Source organism: Macadamia integrifolia, chromosome 6, assembly GCF_013358625.1.
Source record: "Macadamia integrifolia cultivar HAES 741 chromosome 6, SCU_Mint_v3, whole genome shotgun sequence".
In the NCBI taxonomy this organism is placed as follows: Eukaryota; Viridiplantae; Streptophyta; class Magnoliopsida; order Proteales; family Proteaceae; genus Macadamia; species Macadamia integrifolia.
Window position 1 is genome coordinate 29,532,847 of NC_056562.1, and position 23,602 is coordinate 29,556,448.

Sequence of the window (23,602 nt, forward strand, 5' to 3'; positions counted from 1 at the left end):
CCACCCCACACACACACACACAAAAAATAAAAATAAAAAGGAGACTTGGTTTAGCTTCAATAAGCATGAGAGAAATTATATAGGCTCAAGGCAAAGGCAATGATTAATAGAATTGAGAACTGTAAAATGGATAATGATTTGAAAGGAATATGATCATGGTACCACAGAGTTGTCAACTATTAGATTAAAACCATCCTTTGCCCCTTGCATCATCAAAAATAATAGCCAAATTCCATCTCGCAAAATTTACTGACTAAATGAAGGGTGGAAGTCCATCTTCATGAGATGGTTATCCTATTGATTAAGATAAGAAACTTATAAAATTATTTCCTAGTAAAAATGATTGGCAATATAATATTAACGATAATGATAGGGATGATAACATGATTTGGTGGCACAGTTAAAGAGCATACCAGACTAGTACCAAAAGTCTCTGTCTTAGCATATCTTCTAGGAAATATTTTGAAGTCAACAGCCAATATGCATACACACGTTATGATCATCTACATAGAATAAATCTTATGAGGGACAAGAATAAATCAATTTAACCAAAACAAAGTGATTAATGGAGTAAGTTAATGCCAAAATGAGACCACTCACTGTTAAAACTCTATATGATGAAACACTTGTCCTCAAAGAATTTACAAGTTGGAGCCCTTCCTTTGGGCAAGGAGAACAATAACAAAACCTGAATGAAGCCCACAGAATTTGAGCTCAAGATTTGATCATGTCTTTTTTTTTTTTTTTCTGCCTTTGACATCATAGTCAGTCATATACACAAGTTGCCTAAAGATTTGATATTTTGCGAAAGAGAGTAAATCTTTTCATGCGATTGATAGTTTTACCTTTTGGCTGCAATGCAGATAAGAAGCAGCAATGTAAGGAAAATGGCACTTATATTTACCCATTCCGCTAGGACCTAATAAGAGTAAACAACCATGTGTGACTACTCCAGCAGACAAAAAATTCAATACGTTGCATGGAAAACCAGGTCATACCAAAGACCATCAGCACAATATTCCCTCATTACTGACCAGCATTAAAGATTGTCTTGCCAAATTAAAGGTGTAACAATCCCAAACTTGAAAATAGTCAGAATGGAAATGGATTTAGTTCCACAGAACATGAATCCAACCAAATTTTTCGATCCTGTAGATGTACATACTTACGGTGAAAAATAAAAGCATTGGAACAACAATGAAGAGAAAATCCACGACCAGCGTGACCATGTAGACCTTCCAATCTTTGTGAATAACATTTTCATCATTTTTCTTCGATGTGCTAACAGTACTTGAGGAATCTGAAAAAGGAAATCATATTCACATCTGTCTGCGTTGTATTGAAACAAATAAACACATCTCAATCTGACACAAAAAATGAAACAGCAGCATCAAATGCATATATGCATGAATTTTTCAACCACTACCCAATTTTATTATTTTAGATATCAAAACAAATTATATTTGCCAGCAACTGCATTCCCCACTCCCCCCCCCCCCCCCAGTACCCAATGCACAAGGCTCCGGCCACTGCAGGGTCTGGGGAGGGTCATAATGTACACATTTTTACCCCGCTTCATGAAGAGGCTGTTTCCTGACTCAACCCATGACCACTAGTTGGTCACAATGGAGCAACCTTACCCTTTTTTTAGAAGTAAACTATTTATTAAGAAAGCTAACGATCGGGATGAAAACAAGCATACTATCTTGCATGAGGTCAATGAGAACCAAATGGTAATATTCAGCATTCTAAAACAGAAGCAGTTGAGGTTCTATAACACACACTTCAGATGAAAAGCTATGATTGTTAAACGTGATATCTCCTACTCTTTTTTTTGGAAGGGAAAAGAGTACCTGTTAGTCCTTTGAAGCTGATAGAATGCCGCAAAAGTGTCAGAACCTGGAGAGGGCGGAGGGGGGGAACTAAGAAATAAGACAATGCAATACGTTTGGAAGGAAACCGGAACATCACAACGAAGAAAATGAAAATTTTCATGCTAACTAACAGTTATAATCGTCAAAAGCGCAGAAGTTTCAATCATGGAAGAGCCAGACAGGTTGCTCACAAATCTGAAACAGAAATACAAATAAATCTTAGAGAAAAACTCATTAAACAACTAAAGTAAGTATGGAATCGAAGCGGAGAAAGATTTGCAGAACACTTACTCTTCTTTTTGCTGCTTGTGGGTATTGAATGACTTCTGAAGAGGATCCATCAGCATCGATGGAGAATTGAGGCCTCAACTCACCAATCCTAACCAATCCAGATCACAATTGCTGGTTTTAAACCTTGGAGGAACGATTGTCCTTACCTGGTCAACATGATAACCTTGCTTGCAGACTTGAGATCGATCGCAATTCAATTCCGTTTCAGAATCGGCTTCGTATCAGAGACTCAGGGTTTCAATAATCGGGATCGGATTGGTATTGGTTGGAAAGGCGGATCAGGAATGGAATCGGCGGAGGCCGATCTCGAGTTCGGGTAATCCTCTACAGAAGGCCATCTTTCGTTTCCGCCCCATCAAAGTAAGACCGCGCCAGAACCAAGCAAGGACCCAATCATAAACAACGCCCAGCACACCTGAACAAGAAATGAGCTAAATGGAAAAAAGACCAGGGTGAGGACATATTTTGACCGCTTATAATCAATTTTTAATTAATAAATTCAGGAAAAAAAAATGTTATCTGATTGCACTGCACTTGCACCAATGCGAGGGCAATCAAGGGTGCATCTGGACATCAACAATTGATAAATTTATTGTATTTCACTAGGGTGAGGGGCATAGGGTCCATGCGGTCAAAAAATGTTCTTTTGCCTAATAAAAATGTTCTACTTCAACAAAAGGGTGTACACAATGCACGAGGCTCTCACATATGCAAGGTCCAAGGGAGTAAGAACTAGGCATCCTTACCCTAAGAATGTCGATAGGCTGTTTTGATCGCTTGACCTCCAAATCGCAATATTCATATCTTACCATTGGACCAAACGCACCCCTAATAAAGGGTAAAGAAAACACACCTTATTGGTGCAAGTACACACTAACACGCGAGAATATCTTCAGTGCCTTGCAAAAGGAGGAGGAAACATGGTTTTTTCATGTCCACTCTATCTTTTTTTCTTTTTTTTCAATTATTTTCCCTTTAAATTTCTCTTGCAACCATACATAGCCATTGGAAATCCTTTTCATTCAGTCTTTGTCGTGGGTTCACTTATTTTGTATAAAATAAGATAAACTATACTTTTAATGAAAGACTCGACAGGAAAGGGTTCTTTTTATTTTTTTTCCCGTATAGGAAAAAAATTCTCAGAGTCTGCTTAATGTACATCTTCTCACAGGTTTTTTTATTTATTTATTTTGTATCTCCTCTTTGACCATTGTGAACTCCTATTAATGATACCATTCTGTGTGCTGCCGTTGAACTAGGTTCTAAAGTTTTTATCCAAAAATAAAGAAAAGAAACAAATTAGTTCTAAGTTCTACGTTCTAACATTGGATTCTCTCTCTAGCCCAACTCAGCTCCACATGCCAATGTTCTCTATGGTTCAACCCTGACAGAGAGAGAGATGGTTCAAACTTTTGGATTTGAATACTCAAGGACTCAACCCAGAAGGACCATTGCCAAATGACCATTCAAAGAGAATTGCAAATCACAAGTTCAGTCTGAGTTGGAAAATAATTGATTAAAGCCAGAAGATAGTGGACCCTTCTTGGCTTTTGGATGATAATTGGATGATAACTTTCTGCAAAAAAAACATATTGGTCCAATCGTAGTGGTAAATTTCAGGTGATGACAATCATCGAAAGCTGCTGAAATTGAAAACATTTTGCCAGCAAAACAAGTCAGAATCATCTTTTTCTCTCTCTAGAACAAACAAGAACTGTGTAATTAATTTGCTGCAGAGTAGAGAGCCTCACATTGTAAACTCAAAATTCCCTTTCATGGTAGCTAAGGTAGTATACCCAAGTAAGATTCTTCTTCTAATTCCAATTTTCAAATTGGGAAGATTGAGAAAGAGCCAAAGAGAACCGACAAGACTTTCTAAGTTCAGTAATTGGGTCAAAGGGTCTCCTGCCTTTTTCTGCCGAAAATGCCGTTTGGTTGTCTCTTGTAACTCTCAAAAAACAGTGTTTAAGGGCCCATTTCTTTTGAAGCCCATCAAGTAATGTGATCTATGAATCATGAGAAAGGGGCATCATAAGTAATGGCTTATTCTCTACTCCCTCTTTCCCCATCATCCCAAACATCTTCGATAGCAACATAATTAGTTTTCTCTAATTAATAATAAGAAAACCAAAATTATATATTGATTTGCCTTTCTTATTTTCCTTTAAGATATTCTTTATGGCAATATGTCTTAATACTAATAAGATCATATATGGGCGAGAAGAAGAATCAAGCCAAGATTTTGTCCTCATATTAATATCATACACGTTTAGAAGAGGAGAAAAGTTTCCATGATTGTATATTCATATAAGGATAGACCGACATCATTAAATTATGAAAGATGAGAGATGAGAGAGAGCCTCTAAAGGAATATGTACACAACAACTAGAATCGGGTCCAACCAATTCCAATTGTAGTTCAGCCAAAATCGAATTGAACCGTAGAAACTTAGCATGGATTGACTACTTCGAATAGTCAGAATTGGGATCATGCTTGCCAATTCAATTGATCTAATTCTTAATACGATACTCTCGACTCTTCTAAACCACACTCAATTCAACCTTTTAAGTTCAAGTTCAAAGTTCTAACCTATAGATAGGGTCATTAGTAGTGTTTAGATAGTTTCAACAGGGGCAAAATAAGGAAAAGAAAGGTAGAAACTACGGATGTAAATTGATAAAATTTGAATCAAATATAACACTAAGAGTATATGTATCTCATTAATTTTCAAATGGATTCATATAGTTTTTCAAAATTGACTTTTCAGATACAAATTCCCCTGAATTAAACTGTTATGAGCACAAATTGAATATAAATTTATTACTATCCCCAACTATTTGTCTATGTTGAGCAACAGTTCTACTGGAGAAAATGACAATTCGAGAAGATGAGAAGATGAAAAGTTGAATCCACTACCTCATTAGGGTTCGTATTTAAGGGTCATATCTATAATTGGGTTGGTTAAGAAATAAACAAAGAGAGAACAATATAAATAAAAACTGTCTCCTCCAACTCCCAACGACCCACGTTTAGTAGTTTACACGCAAACACGAAAAAGAAAAAGAAACATAAAACTCGAGAGGGTCGTTGGTTGCTGCGGCCCTGCCTGCCCTGTTGGGTGTCTTCTTCTTTTCACTTCCATTGATTCTCTCTCTCTCTCTTTTGCTTTTGCAGTTTTGCTTCCTCCTTTTATGGGTTATCTGGGTTCTTCAGACAAACAAATGGAAGGGTAAGAGATGGAGTAGAATAGAAATCAAAGATTGAGATGAAAGACTGAAATGGAGGGAGCAGAGGAAGAGCTGGAGAGAAGAAGCAGGTTTCTTAGTAGTCTCATACAAAAGAAGAAAGCCATTGAACAGCAAGAGCAGCATGAAGGTCTCAACATTCGAGTCAGGGCTGCTGACATGCCCGTCGCCTTACAACACCGCGCCTTTCGCTGTGCCAGAGACACACTCGACTCTATGCCCAAGAAGCTCGACAGCAAACGTCTGGCACTCGCTCTTAAGAAGGTAACAGTAGGAATTAAGGATTCCAATCTCTTCTTCTTGACACTCTTCATTTCCCCTATGTTGTTTGTCTAATGTTCAGTCTTTGGTCGTTTTTCTTACTGGAAGTCCAAGACTAGAGATATCAATTGGAGGTTTTCTTTTCTGTATTTTTTTCAGTCATTTGGTGGGTATCATGAAATATCAGACCGAATGGTTTATCTGCAACTGAGTAGACCTCTGGACATAAACATCGACAGAAATTTTTGGGTTTTTTCTTGGAAAATTTTTAATGCATGATTGCTGTCAATCTGTCATGCAATGTTAAAGATTGAGTGACATTCAGTTTGAAATTGGATGGCATTTGATGTTATACCAAACAAAATTGCCTCAGCGATAGAACTCCTGAATATAAAATGCTTGGCATTAGATTCTGTTGATTATGATTTAAGATGCAACAGTCCCTGCTAGGAATCTAAAATGAGCCCACTTTTGAAATCTGTTTGATTTTGGATCTAGTCTGCACTCTGCAGTGAAAACTCCATGTGCTTCTTGGAATTTGAAAATTGCATGCATTTGGACAGGGTGGTTCTCATTGACCTGTAATGGGTCGTTTCTGATGTTTACCAGGTGCATGAACTACATATAAAGCTTGGAATCCCTAGATTTACCCATCTTGCACAAGCACCAACATCTGGTTTTTATGATCCTAAATTTGCTCTTGTCCTTGGGAAGTAAAACTGAATTTCAAACTCAAGCTTACTGTCCAGAATCCAGATTCATCGAAGTTCCATCAATTTTTTTTGGTGGCACTAATTTTTTGTTGTGGATTCCTCTATCGATCTTGTGTTGCTTGCAGCTTGTATGGTACAGTAAGCTTCTATTTTAGGCTTTTCTCAAATCATATTTACTATGAAAAAAAGAAATTAAAATAGAATAAAGAAAAGAATAATTTTTTAGGGTTCACCATTAAAGTTAGTTATGGAAGGTATTTTTATAGCTGGCAACATTCACAGTATCTTGTAGGGGAGAAACAAAGTACTGTCTTTATCATGGGAGTCAGGGAGACACAAGCATGAGAGAGATGTAAGAGGGAAAGCAGGGACTTCTACAGATTCAAGTAAAAATATGTAATTTTTCATAATGAAATAAAAGGTTTTAAAAATCTGGCATGGGAGAGATTCATCAAACTGATGTTTCTGAAAACTTTATTTATAGCTTAAATGTCCTTAAATTGTTTACTGTGACTATATGGGTCCTTATCCACTGGCTTCATCTTACACTCTTTGCTTTACACAATTGGTTGGCTATTGCTAATTTAGATGATTCATGTAGAGATATATGTCAACTCTTTAGTGGATTCAGAGTAGTCAAATCAAATGGAATTTTGACTTCTACGTGAAATTGGCTCTTGATTGAGACAGGATTATAGAACTTAATTGGGCCATATCTTTTAATAGAGTAAAATTTTCATTTGTTCCTTGTAATTGATAGAGGTTTCAAAACAAAGGTTGTGCGAGTTATATGACTTATATCAGAAGCTATCATCACATAACGATAGCAGCATGCTCTTGTTTCTGCCAATTAATAAGTCTGGCTGACTCATGACCAGTTTTTTCATAAAATGGATACTACTATTGTATTTGATTTTAAAGGTAACTATACTTTCCTAACCAAATGCAAATAGTCTAGCTTCTCTAAGGAACCTGTATATTATAGCTTTATTATCTTTGTGATCCAGATTGCAGATCACGGCCAACACTCCTCTATTCAATTGGGGCGGGGGTGGGCAATTCTTCCATGACATTTTCTAAGAATGAATCAGGGTGAAGTATGGTCACACAGGTTGCTGGCCAACTATTGTATATTATACAGTTAGTTACATGAAGCTTTGTATTTAGCTTGCCACCAATTTTACTAAGTTTCTGTACCATACCTACCAACTGATGGATTATTTTACGACTATGAATCGTTAATTAATTCTATGTTGGCAAATAATACATGTACAAGACCTTTAAGTAGCAGATATTCTTCGTTGCTTAAGAATCTTCAGCCTGAGTTTGAAATGGAAATGATGGACACTTAAAAGGACTCTCCCTGCCCAATATGCATCAATGTCCTTATTTGGGGCTTTACAAGACTACATCTGATGAATTCTTCCAGATCTCTTCAAGAACTTAGCTTCGCTTTACTGAAATGTTTATTCATTAGGATTCTCTGGTTGAATTCTCCTCCTTTATACTTTTTGAAGTCCATCAATATCATCAAGGAACAGGTAGTTGTGAAATGCTGCATTTGCATAGGCCGGTTGGTTGCCACCTGAATGAAATCATTTCATTTAGAATCCCTCGGCTTTTGCTTATAAGATGTTGGTTTGAGATGGAGCCATTTTGAGTCATAAGGTTATGACTAAAAGACAGAAACAATGACATATTAGATTTTCGTGAAATGGAATCATTTCTAATTGTTCGCTCATATGTAGGAGATGAATGGAGATGACACCTTACCCATTGAACACCAAATGCACAGGGATGCTATAAATGGTTTCATTCAGGTGGCAATGAAGCTCAGCCTTATGGAGTTCCTCTTCCTCCCTCTTTATATAGTTGATACTAGATAGCATTCCATACTTGAGGTAGCTACTAAAAATAGAATGGAAATGCATTCTTTTGGGTGACTAAATTATATTTTTGCATTACCATGTCCTGGTCTTGTAGGAGAGAGCGTTCATCTGTCTTGGCTTTTGTCAATAATAATATTGTCACAGCACTTGTGAACAAACAGTTTTAATGAATTCTCTTTTGGTTTTCCAGGAATTTGACACATCATATGGTCCAGCCTGGCACTGCATTGTGGGAACTAGTTTTGGCTCATACGTTACCCATTCACTAGGAGGTTTCTTATACTTCTCCATTGACAAGGTTTACATACTTCTCTTCAAGACTGCTGTTGAGCCCATGAGTCATTGACAGTGTCGTGAATTGAATATAAGCACTTATGTCAGTTGTGTGATATTTGGAATTGTAAACTTGCAAATTGGATGTTTAATGTAAATTTATAAAGCTTCCCGTCATCTCATCTTTTATATATTTTTCTCTCCCTTGTTGAATGTCTAGAACAAAGACAGGCAAAAGCAAATACAAAAAACCCATTTCCACTAACTGATTTGAACATGCCCGATCCATACAATGCTTCTAATCTGAAGTCAAATACTTGGCCTCTTACTTGACTTGCTATGTTACTGTCCAGAGACCTTCCCCATTCTGACACAGGACATATACATTCGTACAGTATAGACACAGAAATATTCTATGGTTCATGCATATGTGCATTTCGCTGGAAGTAAATTAGATTAAATGCACAGGCAACTTCTCATGTTTGGTTTCTAGTTCATCATTCTGACTGAACCCAACCTGCACCCACTGATCAAAAGTTGTACCCAAAAGATGCAGACCATTTTTTGGTTAACTAGTTGCTTTTAAGGCCTGAAATTTGATTCATTATGATGGTTGAAATTTCAGTTCACTATTGAAAGATCAAAATTTAAACTGAATTTTAATAATTTTTGCATTAGTACAGTTTTCCTCATTTTGGATCAGAAGTTCCAAATGAATTTTAGTTATTAAACTAATTGGGGAGGGGGGGGGGGGCTCAGATTTTGAAATTTCAGATGGATGTGTTTCTGTTCCTCAAGCTCCAATTCTATCCTGGTCATGGTTGGAAGATGTAATGGAGTATATAGGTCAAGGAGATTAGCACGCCAGAGTGGTAGTACCAGTACCAGCCACAGAAAGAAGAATTTCTTGTAAATAGCTCTCTTGTACCAGTTAGTAACACTACATTGAGACAGCCTACTCTCTACCCATTGAGAAATACAAAATAGCCAATAGCCAATGACTCTCAACAATTTCTTGCAGCCTCTCCTCCACCTTAGATTAACACCTCCAGGTCTGCAACATCATCTCATTCACTCTTGCCCTCAATAAGAACATCTACCTAATAAATTCCAACCCAGTTAATCTCATCTATCACAAAGTACCATGGTGGGGAAGTTAGAATCCATCTTCCATTTTCATCTTTGACTACAGTGGAAGGTTGATTTTCCCATACTGATATGGTTTGGATATTCTCCAGATTGCTTCTCATTAATTTTTTTTTTTCCCAGTATTATTAATCATTGATGGATTGGTAATTGGTTTGACTCCATCAATTCAGCAATGTCATAGGAGCTTGGAACCCAATTGCCCATAACCAGTCCAAGATTCCAAAAATCATTCCAAATCCTTAATATAGAATTGATCCTTCACCATTAAATTAACAAATCTAACAGGACCATGTAACAGGAGCTGACATTCAGAAATGTCAACTACAATCTCACAAGGGGTACTCAGAAGAATCCAACCAAAAATTTAGTTTTTCAGAAAGCAGAAAGAAAAGATTCAATTTTTGCGATCAGTCTAATGGCCAAAGTTTTCCACATAAGAAACTTTACGAGGGAACCCTTTTGTTAGTGCATCAGGAAACCCTCTCCAATGCTAGATAGAGCTTTTTTCTTCTCTTTAAAAAAGGGAAACGTTGATCGCAAAATCAAAACAATCCCACCATTAAAGAGAAGAGTCATGAAGCAACAACCAAGCACCAAAGATTGCATCAAACGCACATATCAAGAAAGAGAAACCCCTCAGCTTCTCTTCAGTGTGGTTAAAGCAAAAGATCATCATCAAGCAGCAACCCCACTCTTCTTCAATCAAAATTAATGAAACAAAATCTTACCTTCATTAAAAATATAAGAATATATTTTCAAAAACAGAACAATCGAAGGAGATGAGATGGAAAGAACACGAAAAATTGTGGAACCTACGAGAAATAGTGAAATCCATGGTAGTGAGATTCACTGGTCCTAAAGGTACCCTTCTTGTTTTCGCATCTTCTCGTATTTCCTCTGCTTTGAAATTAACAGAGAAAATCACAATTAAGATGCCAAGTCTCATATATGAATAAAGATTAAAGAACAATTTTTCCAGAACACAACCGCATCTATGGATCAGCTATGCTTTATACGAACACGCAATACACTGGTGAACATATAAGTTTAGATCTGGCGATGATAGTCATGGTGATAAGGATGAGGAGGGGGAGGGAGAGGGGGAGCAAGCAGATGAGGTGGACGAGGTTTTATAAAACTTTGAAAGAAGAAATTAGGGTTCCATGGCGGAGCTTAGGTTTTAACGTAATCAGTCACCGTTGGTTCAAATTTACATTTCGCATCACAGGCCAATCTCGGCCGCTGATTTGAGATCCTTTGAGGATCACTCGGACTACTCACAGTATAACACGTGCCCTACCAAAAATGTCGAATCTTAATTTAGCGAATTGGCTCTCCATTTTGTATAATTACCAAAAAAAAAAAAACAAAACTATAATTTTTATATGGACCGATTTGTCCTTCACCCACAGTGAAATAGAATGTCTAAAATCCCCATGTTATGCAATTAAAAAAAAAATTTCGACCTTCAACACTGGGAAAAGTTTGATGAAATCACATGGATGAGAGAAATCCCAAGTGAGTTTGGCCTTTTTGTAGCCATCATGTTTATATTTGATGATTTTCCACGTAAACTATTGAATAAATCTAGGATCTTCTTGATAGATTATTTGTTAAATTTAATAGTTATTGTGTATTAACCTTACACTACTCTGATGAGTGATAGATGACCATACGTAAACCTACAACAATTCATGATACTCCATTTTTTCAATCAAAAAGTTCTAATTTGCGTAGAGATCATTAATAACATCAAAAATATTTCTGATTGTGTTGTTTCGATAATAACCAAAGGGAAGTGTGTCTTACCTTATGCTAATTATATGATGACAAATAAGCATCTTGAGATAACAGCTAGGAACCTCTATATGGGATAAATCAAGCTAAGAAAAGAGGATGGGAGATAGACGAAATCTGGAGCGATGCAATGGCCATGAAGCGGAATACCCAACTTTTTGAAAACTGCAGATTTTTTGTTTAAACCAAATTTTTGTTACAAAAGTAACAATGAATTAGTTTTCTTGATTAAAAGGCTATGAACTTGAAAACTCTAAGTGGGACCCAAATTTTAGATGCATATATCCCCCAACCTTAGCACATCACATACATAGTTTTCCCATTCAATGGTTCAATTTTACCAAATAACATCCTTTTGGCTTCTCTAGTTCCATCACCAACCAAATGGGGAGGGATTATCTTCAACCCTTATGTTGGAGTTTAAGTTTCAAAACAACAAGTCTCTTCCTTTTGTTCAAAACTCTTTGGTACTAGTAAAGCATGTGAGCTAAAAGTTCACTCTTTAGTACTAGTAAAGCATGTGAACTAAAAGTTTACTCTTTAGTACTAGTAAAACATGTGAGCTAAAAGCTTAGTCATACTTTTGAAACTTGTAAAAGTTTCCTTAGGTATATATATAGGAATGTATCTTAAGGGTGCAAGCCCTTTGGAGAGGTACTCTCCCTTGTCATGTGTGTATGGGGGTTCCTGGGGTGCTTTTGAATCGTGCGCTCCGAGCCGAATCAAGCCAGATTGGATCGTGACCGTGGCTGAGGTCGAGGTCGGGGTTGGGGTTGGGGTTGGGGTTGGGGTCAGGTACGGGTGCAGGATTGGGTCCTCCCTTTCCCTTACTTTTTAGTCAAATATTTTTTTGTTCCAAAATTTGAAATTTTGGAACCAAAATTAATTTACATTGATGATTGAGAATTTATACAATATACATGTACAAATAAATATCAGTATATGTATAGAGACACACCCATACATATATGTACATGCATACATATATAGAGACACACCCATATGTATACATGTACATACACTGACACTTATATATGAAAAGACACACCCTGTGTTTGAAGGGACACTTACCTGTACATACAGGTACATCTGTACACGTACAGGTACTTTGGGGCATATAATTACCCACACCTACATGCCAGTTTCTTACACACAAAAAAATCCAGAGAGAATGTCTTCTACACTCTTACTGTGTTGTACTCTATACTGTTGCATCTTTCCTCTTCCCTCTCTTTAAGTGTTACTTAGTATAGCTTATGGACACCCTTTAATTAATCATATTAGGAGTGCTACCTTGTTATTAGAGGGTGATTTTATCTTTGAGGTAAAAAGAACAGGTCAATCCTTTATGCACAAATTATAGGCTCTTTAACACCTTAAGGAAAGTATCTAATATGACTTCACCCTACTATACCTGCATACGAAACTTTTTGTGCTTCTACTGTTATACTCAATATAAGGATTACATCTTAAAGGTTAGTATAATATTTACATTTCAGATTTCTAAAAGATCTAATATTGTATCTCTAATTTTCTAAACACAACACCTTATGTTAAAGCTTCCATCTTAAAACCAATTGGCTTGAAGTAGAGTGACCTCTTATGGCTCTTATACTCTCAATAAACTCACTTAACTGGTAAGAAGGCAACATAAAACCATTTAATGGAATCTCTAGTCCATATTTACAAGCTTTGTGGATCAGTAGTATTGGCAAGAAATCAAACTCCAAGGGAATAAAGAAGCTGACCAAATTTAGCTTGCAGCTAATTTCAAGAGCTTGATTAATCCTTACTACATTATGGTTTCTAGTTGATTTGATTCATTCACTTGATGGGAGAAAACAAAACAAAATTTGAAACAAGAAACAGTTCAGGTTAATCACGTTGTCAGTTCATGGTTCTGCAGGGACATAAGGAATCCTTCAACCGAAAAACCATGGCCGCCTGCTGCCCTCTCTGCATCTCACAAAAAGTCATGTTCATCCAGTAACCAAGGGGAATTAAATAGAGAAGGTTACCAATTGGACCATTCATGAATCTAATAATCAAAGAATACAATTCTAGTGAAAGTTCAGTATAATGAGCAGATACATCAATAATCCTAAATAATTCACCTTGGTTTGTCTGTACAAAATCAAATGAACTGGTAGCCTGCCATAGAATTTAGACAACCTTGCTGCTCCCTTCTCTCCTTTATCAGAGAAACAAAATTGGGTATGCTGCAGCAGGTTTCTACTGACATGGGATAAAATTCATCTCAGGGGTGTCCATACCAGAAATTCTTAAGGATTCCAACTCAAATATCAGTTACCGGAGACAATAGAAAGCTACAAGAAATCTCGTCTCAGAAGAAAACTGCACTCCAAAGTATAATTCCAATGATCAGAGGACTTCTAACACCACCAATATGGAAAATTAGTGAAGTAGAGCTCGAGGCTGTGGAATTTGATGAAGGTGCAAGTGATGTGCCATTTAAGAATGTGCCATTCCTGCCACCACTTTACAAATAAAGAAGGAAAATATCAGAAGTTTACTCATGCGACAGATATTTGTATATATTGGAGAATGTAACAGAATCAATCACAAGTAGATGGTGGGAAGACTTAGTTACAGTAATAAAGAGTTAGCAGATGAATAGGAAGAAGGATTTCACCAAAAAAATATAGAATAGGAAGAAGAATTGCACTCAAGCTTTCCAAAAAGGTGTGTTACGGGTGTCAACAGTTGGCCTGCACCATTGGGCACAACCTGAATCAACAAGTTGAACACTCAGACATTTCCATTACTAAACGTGTTGGCCTCAAGCATATGAAGGAATACCCGGTGCAGGACCTTAAATTGGTGGGGAATGATTAGTCCCAACCGAAACCGATAGGGTCTGACTGGTTTACACCCCAAGTTTTTTTGTAAAAGGCAAAGACTAAGCTCCCTAGATAAGCAATTCTTAAGTAGTTATACCATACCTGCCAGGAAATATGCAGGAACCATGACCTGCAAAAGCAGAACCATAATCAAGTCATGAAAATGGCCCATCAAGGAATGCCCAAAAAAAAAAAAGAACATGCAAATATGCTGTTCACAGAGGCATACTGCATCAGATGCATATAATGTAGTGGGGAGCATGGTACGACTTCTTACTTGGATTCGTAGTTGTAATCGCAGCCACGCCATTGAAGTTACATGTCCCAGAATCCATTCCCTTCAGATGATAATATGCATCAAAAGCATAGCTTGCATGAGCAGCCACATTGTCTGGTTCGTAGCACGGCTGTCCTTGCAACAAAGGTGAGCAATCCACCTTCCCAGGACCACATGCCCAGTCCAGTGCAGCTTGAAGCATCTTTGGATCAGCACCATCCCTTGCAGTGCAAAATGTCAGGTTCGTAGTATCATTAGCCAGCATCAATCCAGAATCGGTCAGGTGCAGGATATAAACAGGAACACCATTGGCATCAAAGAGCCCCCAATTCTTCTCTGCAAGTGAACCAGGTTTCAAGTCCTCATTGTACAGCTCATAGATATAGGTGCTAACTGCAATTCCAGGGTGCTTGGGTGTCCCAGTTTTGTTCAGCACATGCCGGATTAGGTTGCTATTATAAGTGTTGGCATTATCAATAGTAGCATCTGGCTCATTATCATCACCCTTGGAAGGCCAGCCAGACTCAGTGACAACAATGGGGATGTTAGTAAAGTTAAGGAATGCCATGGCAAAGTAAGCTGCATCAACCACTGCATCAAAGACATTTGTGTAGTGAAGGAGAGTGTTTGAATCCACAGCTTCTTTGTTAGGAGGAAGAGGGCGGAAGAGTGCATAATCCAATTGTATTACTCCATTTGATTGCATGTAATCATAATAAGGATAGACATTGAGCATGAGATACGATCCTGTAGATTGCAATAACTTAAGCAACGGGACCATGACGGGGTCCCATGAGCGGTTGAAGAAGGCTTGTGATGGTGGGAAGGAATCAAGAATGATGGAGGATGAGTGTGGTGTTGACACCTTGATCTGATTATCAAGGTTTGATGCAACGAGAGCAGAATGGATAAACTTGAGGGCATTTACAAGGACAAGTGCAGCATTCGGAATGGTTGTAAGGACCTCAGACCCAACTGCAATGGCTGTGATGTTGGTGGCAGGTACATGAGCCACAACATTCCGGGCCACCCAATTGGCAGCGGTAGCATTGGACTGGCCCACCCCAAGAAGTTCGTTGTTTGGGACAGAGATTGTCACTTGAATGCCAGTGTTTGCAAGTGCAATGAGCATGGCCCGGTCAGCATCATTGAGCCGGACATGTCTAATTTGTTGGGCCTTCAAAAGGGCAACCACCTGAGTTGGGTTAGGCATGTCGGAGAGGTCAGTGCCAATGTTTACACCAATAAACGCATCTGTCAGATCAGAGAAAAACACAAGGTACCAGTTTAGATGCCCATAGGCACAAAATGTAGATAATAGACATATTGTTAAAATAACATAAATCTATGCAGCACCATATCAATAGAGATGCCCATAGTATAGGAAACCATCAGAACTTCACAACTGCCATGTGCCCAAACACTGCAATACTTGTTATATTGAACATGTTATTGCAATGAAAGTTACAGCCATCATCCGTTATATTCAAATTTCAGACTCAATGAATTATAGTACTTAGGCAATGTTTAGTAACCTTTTCCTTAAATGAGTTTTGTTGGGTGGTGATCAGATTACTCACACAGCCAAAAAAGGAATCTAGAATGTATTTATATAAATAACAGGATGAGTTTTATCGGGTGATGATTAAATTACTCACATGGCCGTAAATAGTATCTAAAATGTATTTCTATCAATAAAAGGATGAGTTAGTGTAATTACTGAAATACCCCTAGATACTTTTGCAACCTACGAAATTGATCTAGATAAATCACCTTCGGGTGAGACCATCATTTTCCTTTATATCTAAGATGGAAAAACAGAAAACATTTGACCAAGTTATTTCCAAACATTGATGAATTGTAATAATTCCTTTGACAAAGTTATTTCCCAACATTGATGAATTGTAAGAATTCCCCTTTGGCCGGTTCAAAGGATTACATGGTTTGTGTCCCTTATGCCCCACCTTGGAAGGTTTTTGTTTGAGACTAGAAAAGTCTAGCAGAGTAGAAAATCACCATTGACTGCACTGCACAAAGCTTTTTCATAAAACATAGTTTCACACAAGAACAGTTGAAAACAAGCATCACAGGGCAAGCATATAAAGAGACACTGCATCACACGCAGGATGCGCTTACCTATAACAAGAATTTTTCCCAGATCTTCATGGTCCTTGTCACATGCTTCCCACCCTCATCAGATGAAACTGTAATTTAACTACAGATCTTGAAGGGGGAGCCCATACTAGAGTAGATGCCAATACATATTAACTATGGTTGCCAGTATGAGAAGATTAGAAGGGTAGTTTAAAACGTGAAAATAGACTACAGATCAGATTTTCATTATCATGGTGGTCCTCTTTCAGACAATAATCCATATTTCTTACAACACCTGGGAGCTTCAACTTTATTCAGAAAGGTACAGGAACAATACAATATGCAAATAGTACATGCCAACTGTGAATAACATTTGGGGTATGAGGGGGGGTCACAAATCACAATCCAACAAATTAAGGATTTTGGAATCTGGACCATAAAATAATTGACTAGTGTCACCAAGGTTATTAAACTTGGAATCGAGACCTGGACCGGGACCGTGACCAGGACCAGGAGCCGGACCAGGACCAGGTCCAGTTGATTCCGATCTGACTCTGTTCCAAATTAGCCAGAATCGGTCAGGAATCTGCCAGGGCCAGTGTGAATAGACCATTCCAAGCATGGGAGGAATTCGGGTCGGCCTCGATTCCATTTTTCTGAAAGGTGGGTGTCACTGGTGCTTAGTCCCAAACCTTAAAAAAAGGACTTCATAAGAATTAAGATATAATTCTTTCCATGTCTAAGGATAGCTTTATCCTGCCATTTGGCACATAATCTTTCTTAATTTATGGGCATTAAAGTAGTATAAAGTACTTTCTTTCAGAAAAATAAGATATCAATCAGAATATAAATGGCATTACCTCCTAAGCAAGACCTCCTCCCATAGCATTTTAAAACGTCGAGAGAGGACCGTAATGAAAGGGAGAGCCATGGAGTTTTTAACTGTTAATAATAGTATTTTAAGCTCTTCTTATCAATCTTCGAAGCTTAAAACTGTTAGAGAAATGTAGGATCTTAGATTTAGAGACAAAACCATTCAAGAGTTGAGCCACCCATTGATGGTTTGGGAATTGGGATATGAGCATCCATGCCCATAACCCATCACCATTCACCACCTACAGAAGGTCTGGTGGGAAACACAAGTCCCGTTAAAGCTCTGATCTTTTGATATTATCAAAGAACTCTATTTGGGAACAATACGAAAAACATTTATTCATGTGCCAGGGGACACCCAAAAGTAGATCACAGTGGGTTAAGACTTTAGAACATAAAACAAAAGCAATAGGGTCGTTTTCCATTGAAAGAAGGAAGAGGAGATTCCAATTGTAATTTGGTGCAGATTTTTCAACGGGTCTCCTGCTGCAGTGAGCAAAAAAGTCGAGAACCGAGGAGAAAAGTGGAACTCTAGAACCTTATCTCAATAGTCTAGTAGTCTCGTCTCTTTATCTCAAACATATCTACCAGGTACAATGCCATGACTGTCTTCACTAGCATTTAGTACCAAAAGCAGAGTATGTTTACACCAGGCTAGAGCTAGAACAAGCCATGAAAATGCCTCTTTTCCCTTCCTAACAGCTCAAACCCACAAATTATTAACTCAGAGGAGAAAAGAAGCATCTATTTTCACTCGATTCACTTGAAGGAAAGTTAAAGCATTAAACATTAAAAAAAGAAAATGGGAAGAACTGCATTGGGGTTTTGTACCAAAGACTGGACAATGGGGAAAGACAGGAAACAGCGGAGCCAAAAGAGAACTGAAACGGAGATTGAAACCCATTTTATCCCAATTCCCAAACCGGCTCAAAATCTAGACGACCAAAGAAATAATATAGATAATGAACTCTTCCAAAAGCAACTCAATCTTGAGTCTTATCACATCAAAAATCCACCTCAGAAAACTGGAACAGTAGACCCTTATCTCACTATTCTCTTATCTTTTTTTTATCTCAAACATGTCTACCAGGTACAAGGCCATGACTCTCTTCACTCCCGTTTAGAACCAAAAGCAGAGTACTTTCACATCAGGCTAGAGCTAGAAACATCCATGAATATGAACCCCAGAAGCCTATTTCCCTCCCTCTGCTCGCCTGCTTCCATAACAGCTCAAACCCACAAATAACTCGTAAGGGAAAAGAAGCATCTTTTTTCACTTAAAAAAATAAAAAATAAACATCAACAAATGAATCTGGGAAGAACAGCATTGGGATTTTGTACCAGAAACTGAACAATGGGGAAAGACAGGAAAGCCCAAAGAGATCTGAAACGGGGATTAAAACCCATTATATCCCAAACCAGCTCAAAATCTAGACGACCCAAGAAAGAATATAGATAACGTACTCTCCAATCTTAAGTCTTGTCATATAAAAAATCCACCTCAGACGAGCAAGCCTATGAAACCCAATAGACAAGACACCCACCCCTGAAGTTTACAAAAAAAAAATTAAAGTAGGAGCAGGCATTGTAGAAATGACGCACCTTGGTCAGCTGTGACAACGGAGACTGCCAAGATCAAAAGAAGTAGCAGAGCCATAGATTCTCCAATGCAAAATCCAAATCTTCCAAACCGCCACCACCTTGACTACCTGACAGGTTAGAAGAAAACCCGAAAGCGAAGAACAATCGAGAAAGAGAGAGAGAGAGAGAGAGAGAGTGAGAGCAGAGAAGGGAGGAAGAACAACTGAACTGAGAGGTCAAAAAAGCGGTTTTCAAACGCTAAAAAGAACGGGGTTTTAAAGCAGTTTGATGACTTTTGTCGTTCTCGGCTGTTTTCGTCAATCACATGGCACTTGTCAGAGATCGGACGGTTATCATCTCCCCACCGACCCCATTAACCAGTAATGGGCCTCAGGAAGAGGAGACACTGGACCTGATGGTGTAGGAATAGCTAAAAACTACGACGCACTAGACCTGTTATTACCGTTAGATTAGAATACTACCACTCATACTCTTTTTTGTCATTATCTGTTTTATTCCATGTCAGCAGACATTTCGTAGTACAGCTTCGCCTATAATTGCAGTTCTATGGACCCACATATATATAGATTGATATTGGCCATGGGAGATCAGGAGACTTGTTTATTCCAATCCAACTGTATGGAGATGGGGGGCATACAGAACGATGGCTTCAACTGTTTTGAATTCCATCAAGTTCTCTTGTCTATAAATGGGCTGGACTCTGCCAAATATGACGTGGCAAAGTAGCTGGATTTCAACGGTCATATTCCTGGTCATTTCTGGCTTTATTAAAATTTGTCCTTTTGGTTTTTTTCTACCTTTCGTTTTTCCCGTTTTCTTTTGGGCAATTTTGGGCAAATAAACTCATCAGGAGAAACGCTCTTTTGAGCGCAGTGAGTGTTGTACGCTTGTAGCCCCAAGATTCGTCATCGAGGACCTCTCGAGATGTTCACCACTGCCATTCACACGTGTACGCTCGATTTTTCTCGAGATGTTCACCGTTGCCCCTCACACGTGTATACTCCATTTTTCCTAGTCTGATTGGGGATCTGGTCAGTATGGGTCCCACTGTCCCGGGCTTTCCTCCACCCCGGGCCCAACAAAATGCCGAGTGAGATATGCCTTTTGGATTATAGGCATGGGACCCATAGATTTAGGTATTGGTATCTTATCAGCTTATATATGTATGGTATTGATGCTGATTGATATTCCTACGGAATTAATTTTTTTTAATAGGAAAAACAACGAAAATTCAATAAGAACAGAGAAGGGATATTATATCATAGTAAGAGTGAAAATTAACGAAGTGATCATTCAAAATGGCTATCAGTCACTATTGGCTGACAAGAAATAGATTAGATAAAATATTATATAATTTTAAAAGAAAGAGAAATTTCGCTCAAAGATCACCAGGTGATACCATAGTTAGTTAGTTAGTTTGGGCACAGTAATAATATAGGAATAGTTACGTTTAGTAACTATACAGGTCATATAGAAATAATATTTTTTACAAATTCAGCACAACAAAACATGCACAACAATGATACTATACATGTTTAATACGATTGCTATGTAAAAATACGAATTTATTTTAGTATTAAGAATGAATTAAAACTTGTTGTTTATAACTAAATTCTAATATCTCATACTCTCATGATTCCCTACCTTTGATATGTCGTTCATATTAGCATATATAAAATTTTATAACCAAATTCGAACATCATTAAAATGTCAAAATATGCTTATGATGAAAATTACCTTTCTTTGTGAGATTTTTTTTTTTTTTAACATACGCAAAATTTTCGCTTCATTTTAGAGTTCACCAACCACTATAGGATTTTAGAACCTTTCCAAAATACCCCCAAAACACTTTGCTTGCATCTAAGACCCACTCGAGGTGTGGATTTCCATTCACCATGGCCTTGGGGCATTTAATCCTTTTAATCATATTATATAATTTGAATGATTATTTCCCTCACTCTTTTGTGTGAGAGATTTTAGGATGTGTCTCTTTAACCCACATTGAAACTAGAATATCTTGATGAGGGCCTTGGATGATGTCAAAAAGACATCGTGACAATGAGGCACATTATTGACTTTGTATTATAAAAAAGAATAACGATAGTAGATGGATGAATTTTTCCTTCATTTGGGGTGGAGGAAAACTTCAGCCAAAAATTTAGTAGTAATCCAACCTTAGTTTCATCTTATCACTTAGGCCCAACCCTTTAGGGCTTAGTGTTGGGCCGAATCGACCCTGGCTGGCCCTTTTTTTTTTTTTTTTTTTTATTATTATTATCATCATCATCATCATCAATATCTACAAAGGGTCATAGATGTTAAACCTATACTTACCAAAGGGGTTGGAAAGATGTTAGACTATGACCCTTTCCACCCCGAATCCATAAATTTGCAGCAAGACTGTTGTCAATTTGGTTATAAGTCAGACATTTTAATCGTATGGTATCACCACACTCCCAAAAACTAGACAAGCCAAATTTTGACCAAATTCTTCAGATTGTTACTGTATCTAAAGTTCATATCAATACATGACTAGAGACACAAAGACACTTTATGTAAAAAAAAATGAGGGAAATAGTTTGGCCATTTAGTCATGTTAGCTCAATAGGTAAGAATATGTAGCTTGTATAACACATGATGTGGGTTGAAGTCATACAAACAGTTTGCGTAACGCTTGTGTAACACATGATGTGGGCCTGGGGAATGGGGACACTATTACTAACTACAATAATAGATCATGATTAAAATCGGGCCGATCCAGGCTAAGCCTAGGTCCCAACCCTAGCCCAACCCTAGTCAAGGTTGGGTGTCGGGTTGACCCTCATAACCGTGTTAGACAGAATTCGGGCTTAGGACAGGCTAGAATGGGTTTGGACAATCATGACCAAACTTACTTACACCCCTAAAATAGGGTTTGAGGTTTTACGTTTTTAAGTTAAAGATTTTAAACTTGATTTTATATCTAAACTTTGGAAGCCCTCTATATTAAATTCAACAATTTTAGGGAAAAAAAAAACTAAGTCCGAATAGATATTTGGACTTGGTTCCTCGTCACCCATGTTGAAGAAAAGAGGAAGATTCACCAATCAAGAGATGGACAAAGGGAGCATGTTGGGAGAGAGGGCAACACTTCTACAGCTGGCTCATCCTTTGAGGGCATATTTGGGGAGTGCTTCTCACTCTCGTACGATAAAAACCTATTGCAAAAACTTATGCATGTTACTTGGATAGAATTTTCACCCATGTGCTTTTGGATTTGTCAATAAAGATTTGGACTCAGTTTCTCTTCATTAATGGTGAAGAAAGGATCTCTTCATTGATCTGAATATTTTATTGGTGAATATTTTATTGGACCATAGAAAGGTATGTCTGAGTTTGACCATAAATAATAATAATGGGAAAGAGACAGACACAATGTTGGCAGAACATTAGCATACTTATCTTTACCCAGATTTGATATTTAAAAGAGAGAAAGAACCCTACCAATATGGTGTTACCCACACTAGCATGCGAGAGCATCTTTATCACACTGGGTAAGGGGTAGCATGATCTTTTATCTGTGTCTGAGTGTAAGCAATACCAGCCTCGTAGGGATCTTCTTAATTTTAAAAAATACATATGAATAATCGATTGTAAAGTGTTTTTTTTAGTTCTTATTGAAAAAAATCCACTATAAGTCAATCAATGGGATTATGATTTAGTTTAACCACCAAAATTTACTTTTGGTTAATCCAAGATGGACTCTTCTTACCAATAGATCTAGAGTTAGAAATTGACACATCATATGCCACATGGTCAAAATTGAACAATGATTGTGCTAAGCCCGGGTTTTAGTGTATAGTATTAGCATCATTATTGGTTGCCGTCGATACCAACGTTGATTTAGATTGATCATATTGGGTTTGTTGGACCATTCTGCCGCTCAGAGCACCTAATTGCCCCAACCATTGACTTGTTCTTGTTGCTTAAGGATTTGGGTGCTTGGGTATAGGTAAAATAAAAGGGTGTAATGGTCTTTTAAGGTTAATTTTTTATTTTTTGGTTTTCCATCAAAGGATAATATGGTCTACTAAGGTTTAAATAACAGCAATTAACATCGTCATAGCTAGGGAAAGGGAGCGTAATTTCTTCAAATATTTAGGGCCATATGCCCATATGTAATTTTGACAAAGTACAAGGGTGGGGTGTAAATCCCCCCTCAAAAAACGTGTCTAGTAGGGGTGTCAATTCATGGCCCGACCCGACTAAATCGACTGGGATTGACCATTTATGGACCGGCTCGGTTCGGACCATTTATTAAATGTGTCGAGCTTGAGTCTGGCTCATTTACAAACGATCGGTCTCGATTTTGCTATTTGGACCATCGGACGTCCGATCGAGGCCGACCGAATCACACCTGACTG

General features: G+C 37.8%; 3 protein-coding genes across 6 annotated transcripts in view; 1 reads left to right on the forward strand and 2 right to left on the reverse strand.

Annotated features, from left to right (window-relative positions):
* Window positions 1–2,590, reverse strand: part of LOC122082657 (uncharacterized protein At4g17910) — a gene marked incomplete at its 3' end in the record, with an annotated part of 5,230 nt that extends 2,640 nt beyond the window's left edge. Inside the window, 7 exon segments of the mRNA XM_042650356.1 lie at window positions 414–503; window positions 601–688; window positions 846–919; window positions 1,170–1,300; window positions 1,854–1,899; window positions 2,006–2,069; window positions 2,166–2,590. Coding sequence (XP_042506290.1) covers window positions 414–503; window positions 601–688; window positions 846–919; window positions 1,170–1,300; window positions 1,854–1,899; window positions 2,006–2,069; window positions 2,166–2,221 — 549 coding nt within the window.
* A 2,578-nt stretch (window positions 2,591–5,168) lies between these two features.
* Window positions 5,169–8,723, forward strand: LOC122081279 (dynein light chain, cytoplasmic-like). 3 transcript variants are annotated; one of them, XM_042648322.1, is made up of 3 exons: window positions 5,169–5,674; window positions 8,133–8,285; window positions 8,464–8,605. In XM_042648322.1, the coding sequence occupies exons 1-2, from the start codon at window positions 5,444–5,446 to the stop codon at window positions 8,268–8,270; spliced, it is 369 nt and encodes a 122-aa protein (XP_042504256.1). In that variant the 5' UTR covers window positions 5,169–5,443; the 3' UTR covers window positions 8,271–8,285; window positions 8,464–8,605. The 3 variants fall into 3 exon arrangements, with proteins under 3 accessions (XP_042504256.1, XP_042504254.1, XP_042504255.1); XM_042648320.1 differs by having other exon boundaries at window positions 5,170–5,674; window positions 8,133–8,204; window positions 8,464–8,723; XM_042648321.1 differs by lacking the exon at window positions 8,133–8,285 and having other exon boundaries at window positions 5,175–5,674; window positions 8,464–8,723.
* Window positions 8,724–13,492: 4,769 nt separating this feature from the next.
* LOC122081887 (glucan endo-1,3-beta-glucosidase 2-like) lies at window positions 13,493–19,439 on the reverse strand. 2 transcript variants are annotated; one of them, XM_042649262.1, is made up of 4 exons: window positions 19,200–19,439; window positions 14,631–15,884; window positions 14,456–14,483; window positions 13,493–13,990 (listed from the first exon to the last, which is right to left on the reverse strand). In XM_042649262.1, exons 1-4 carry the CDS (start codon window positions 19,252–19,254, stop codon window positions 13,837–13,839), a joined length of 1,491 nt encoding a protein of 496 aa, XP_042505196.1. In that variant the 5' UTR covers window positions 19,255–19,439; the 3' UTR covers window positions 13,493–13,836. The 2 variants fall into 2 exon arrangements, with proteins under 2 accessions (XP_042505196.1, XP_042505198.1); XM_042649264.1 differs by lacking the exon at window positions 19,200–19,439 and adding an exon at window positions 16,767–19,119.
* Between the last annotated feature and the right edge of the window lie 4,163 nt (window positions 19,440–23,602).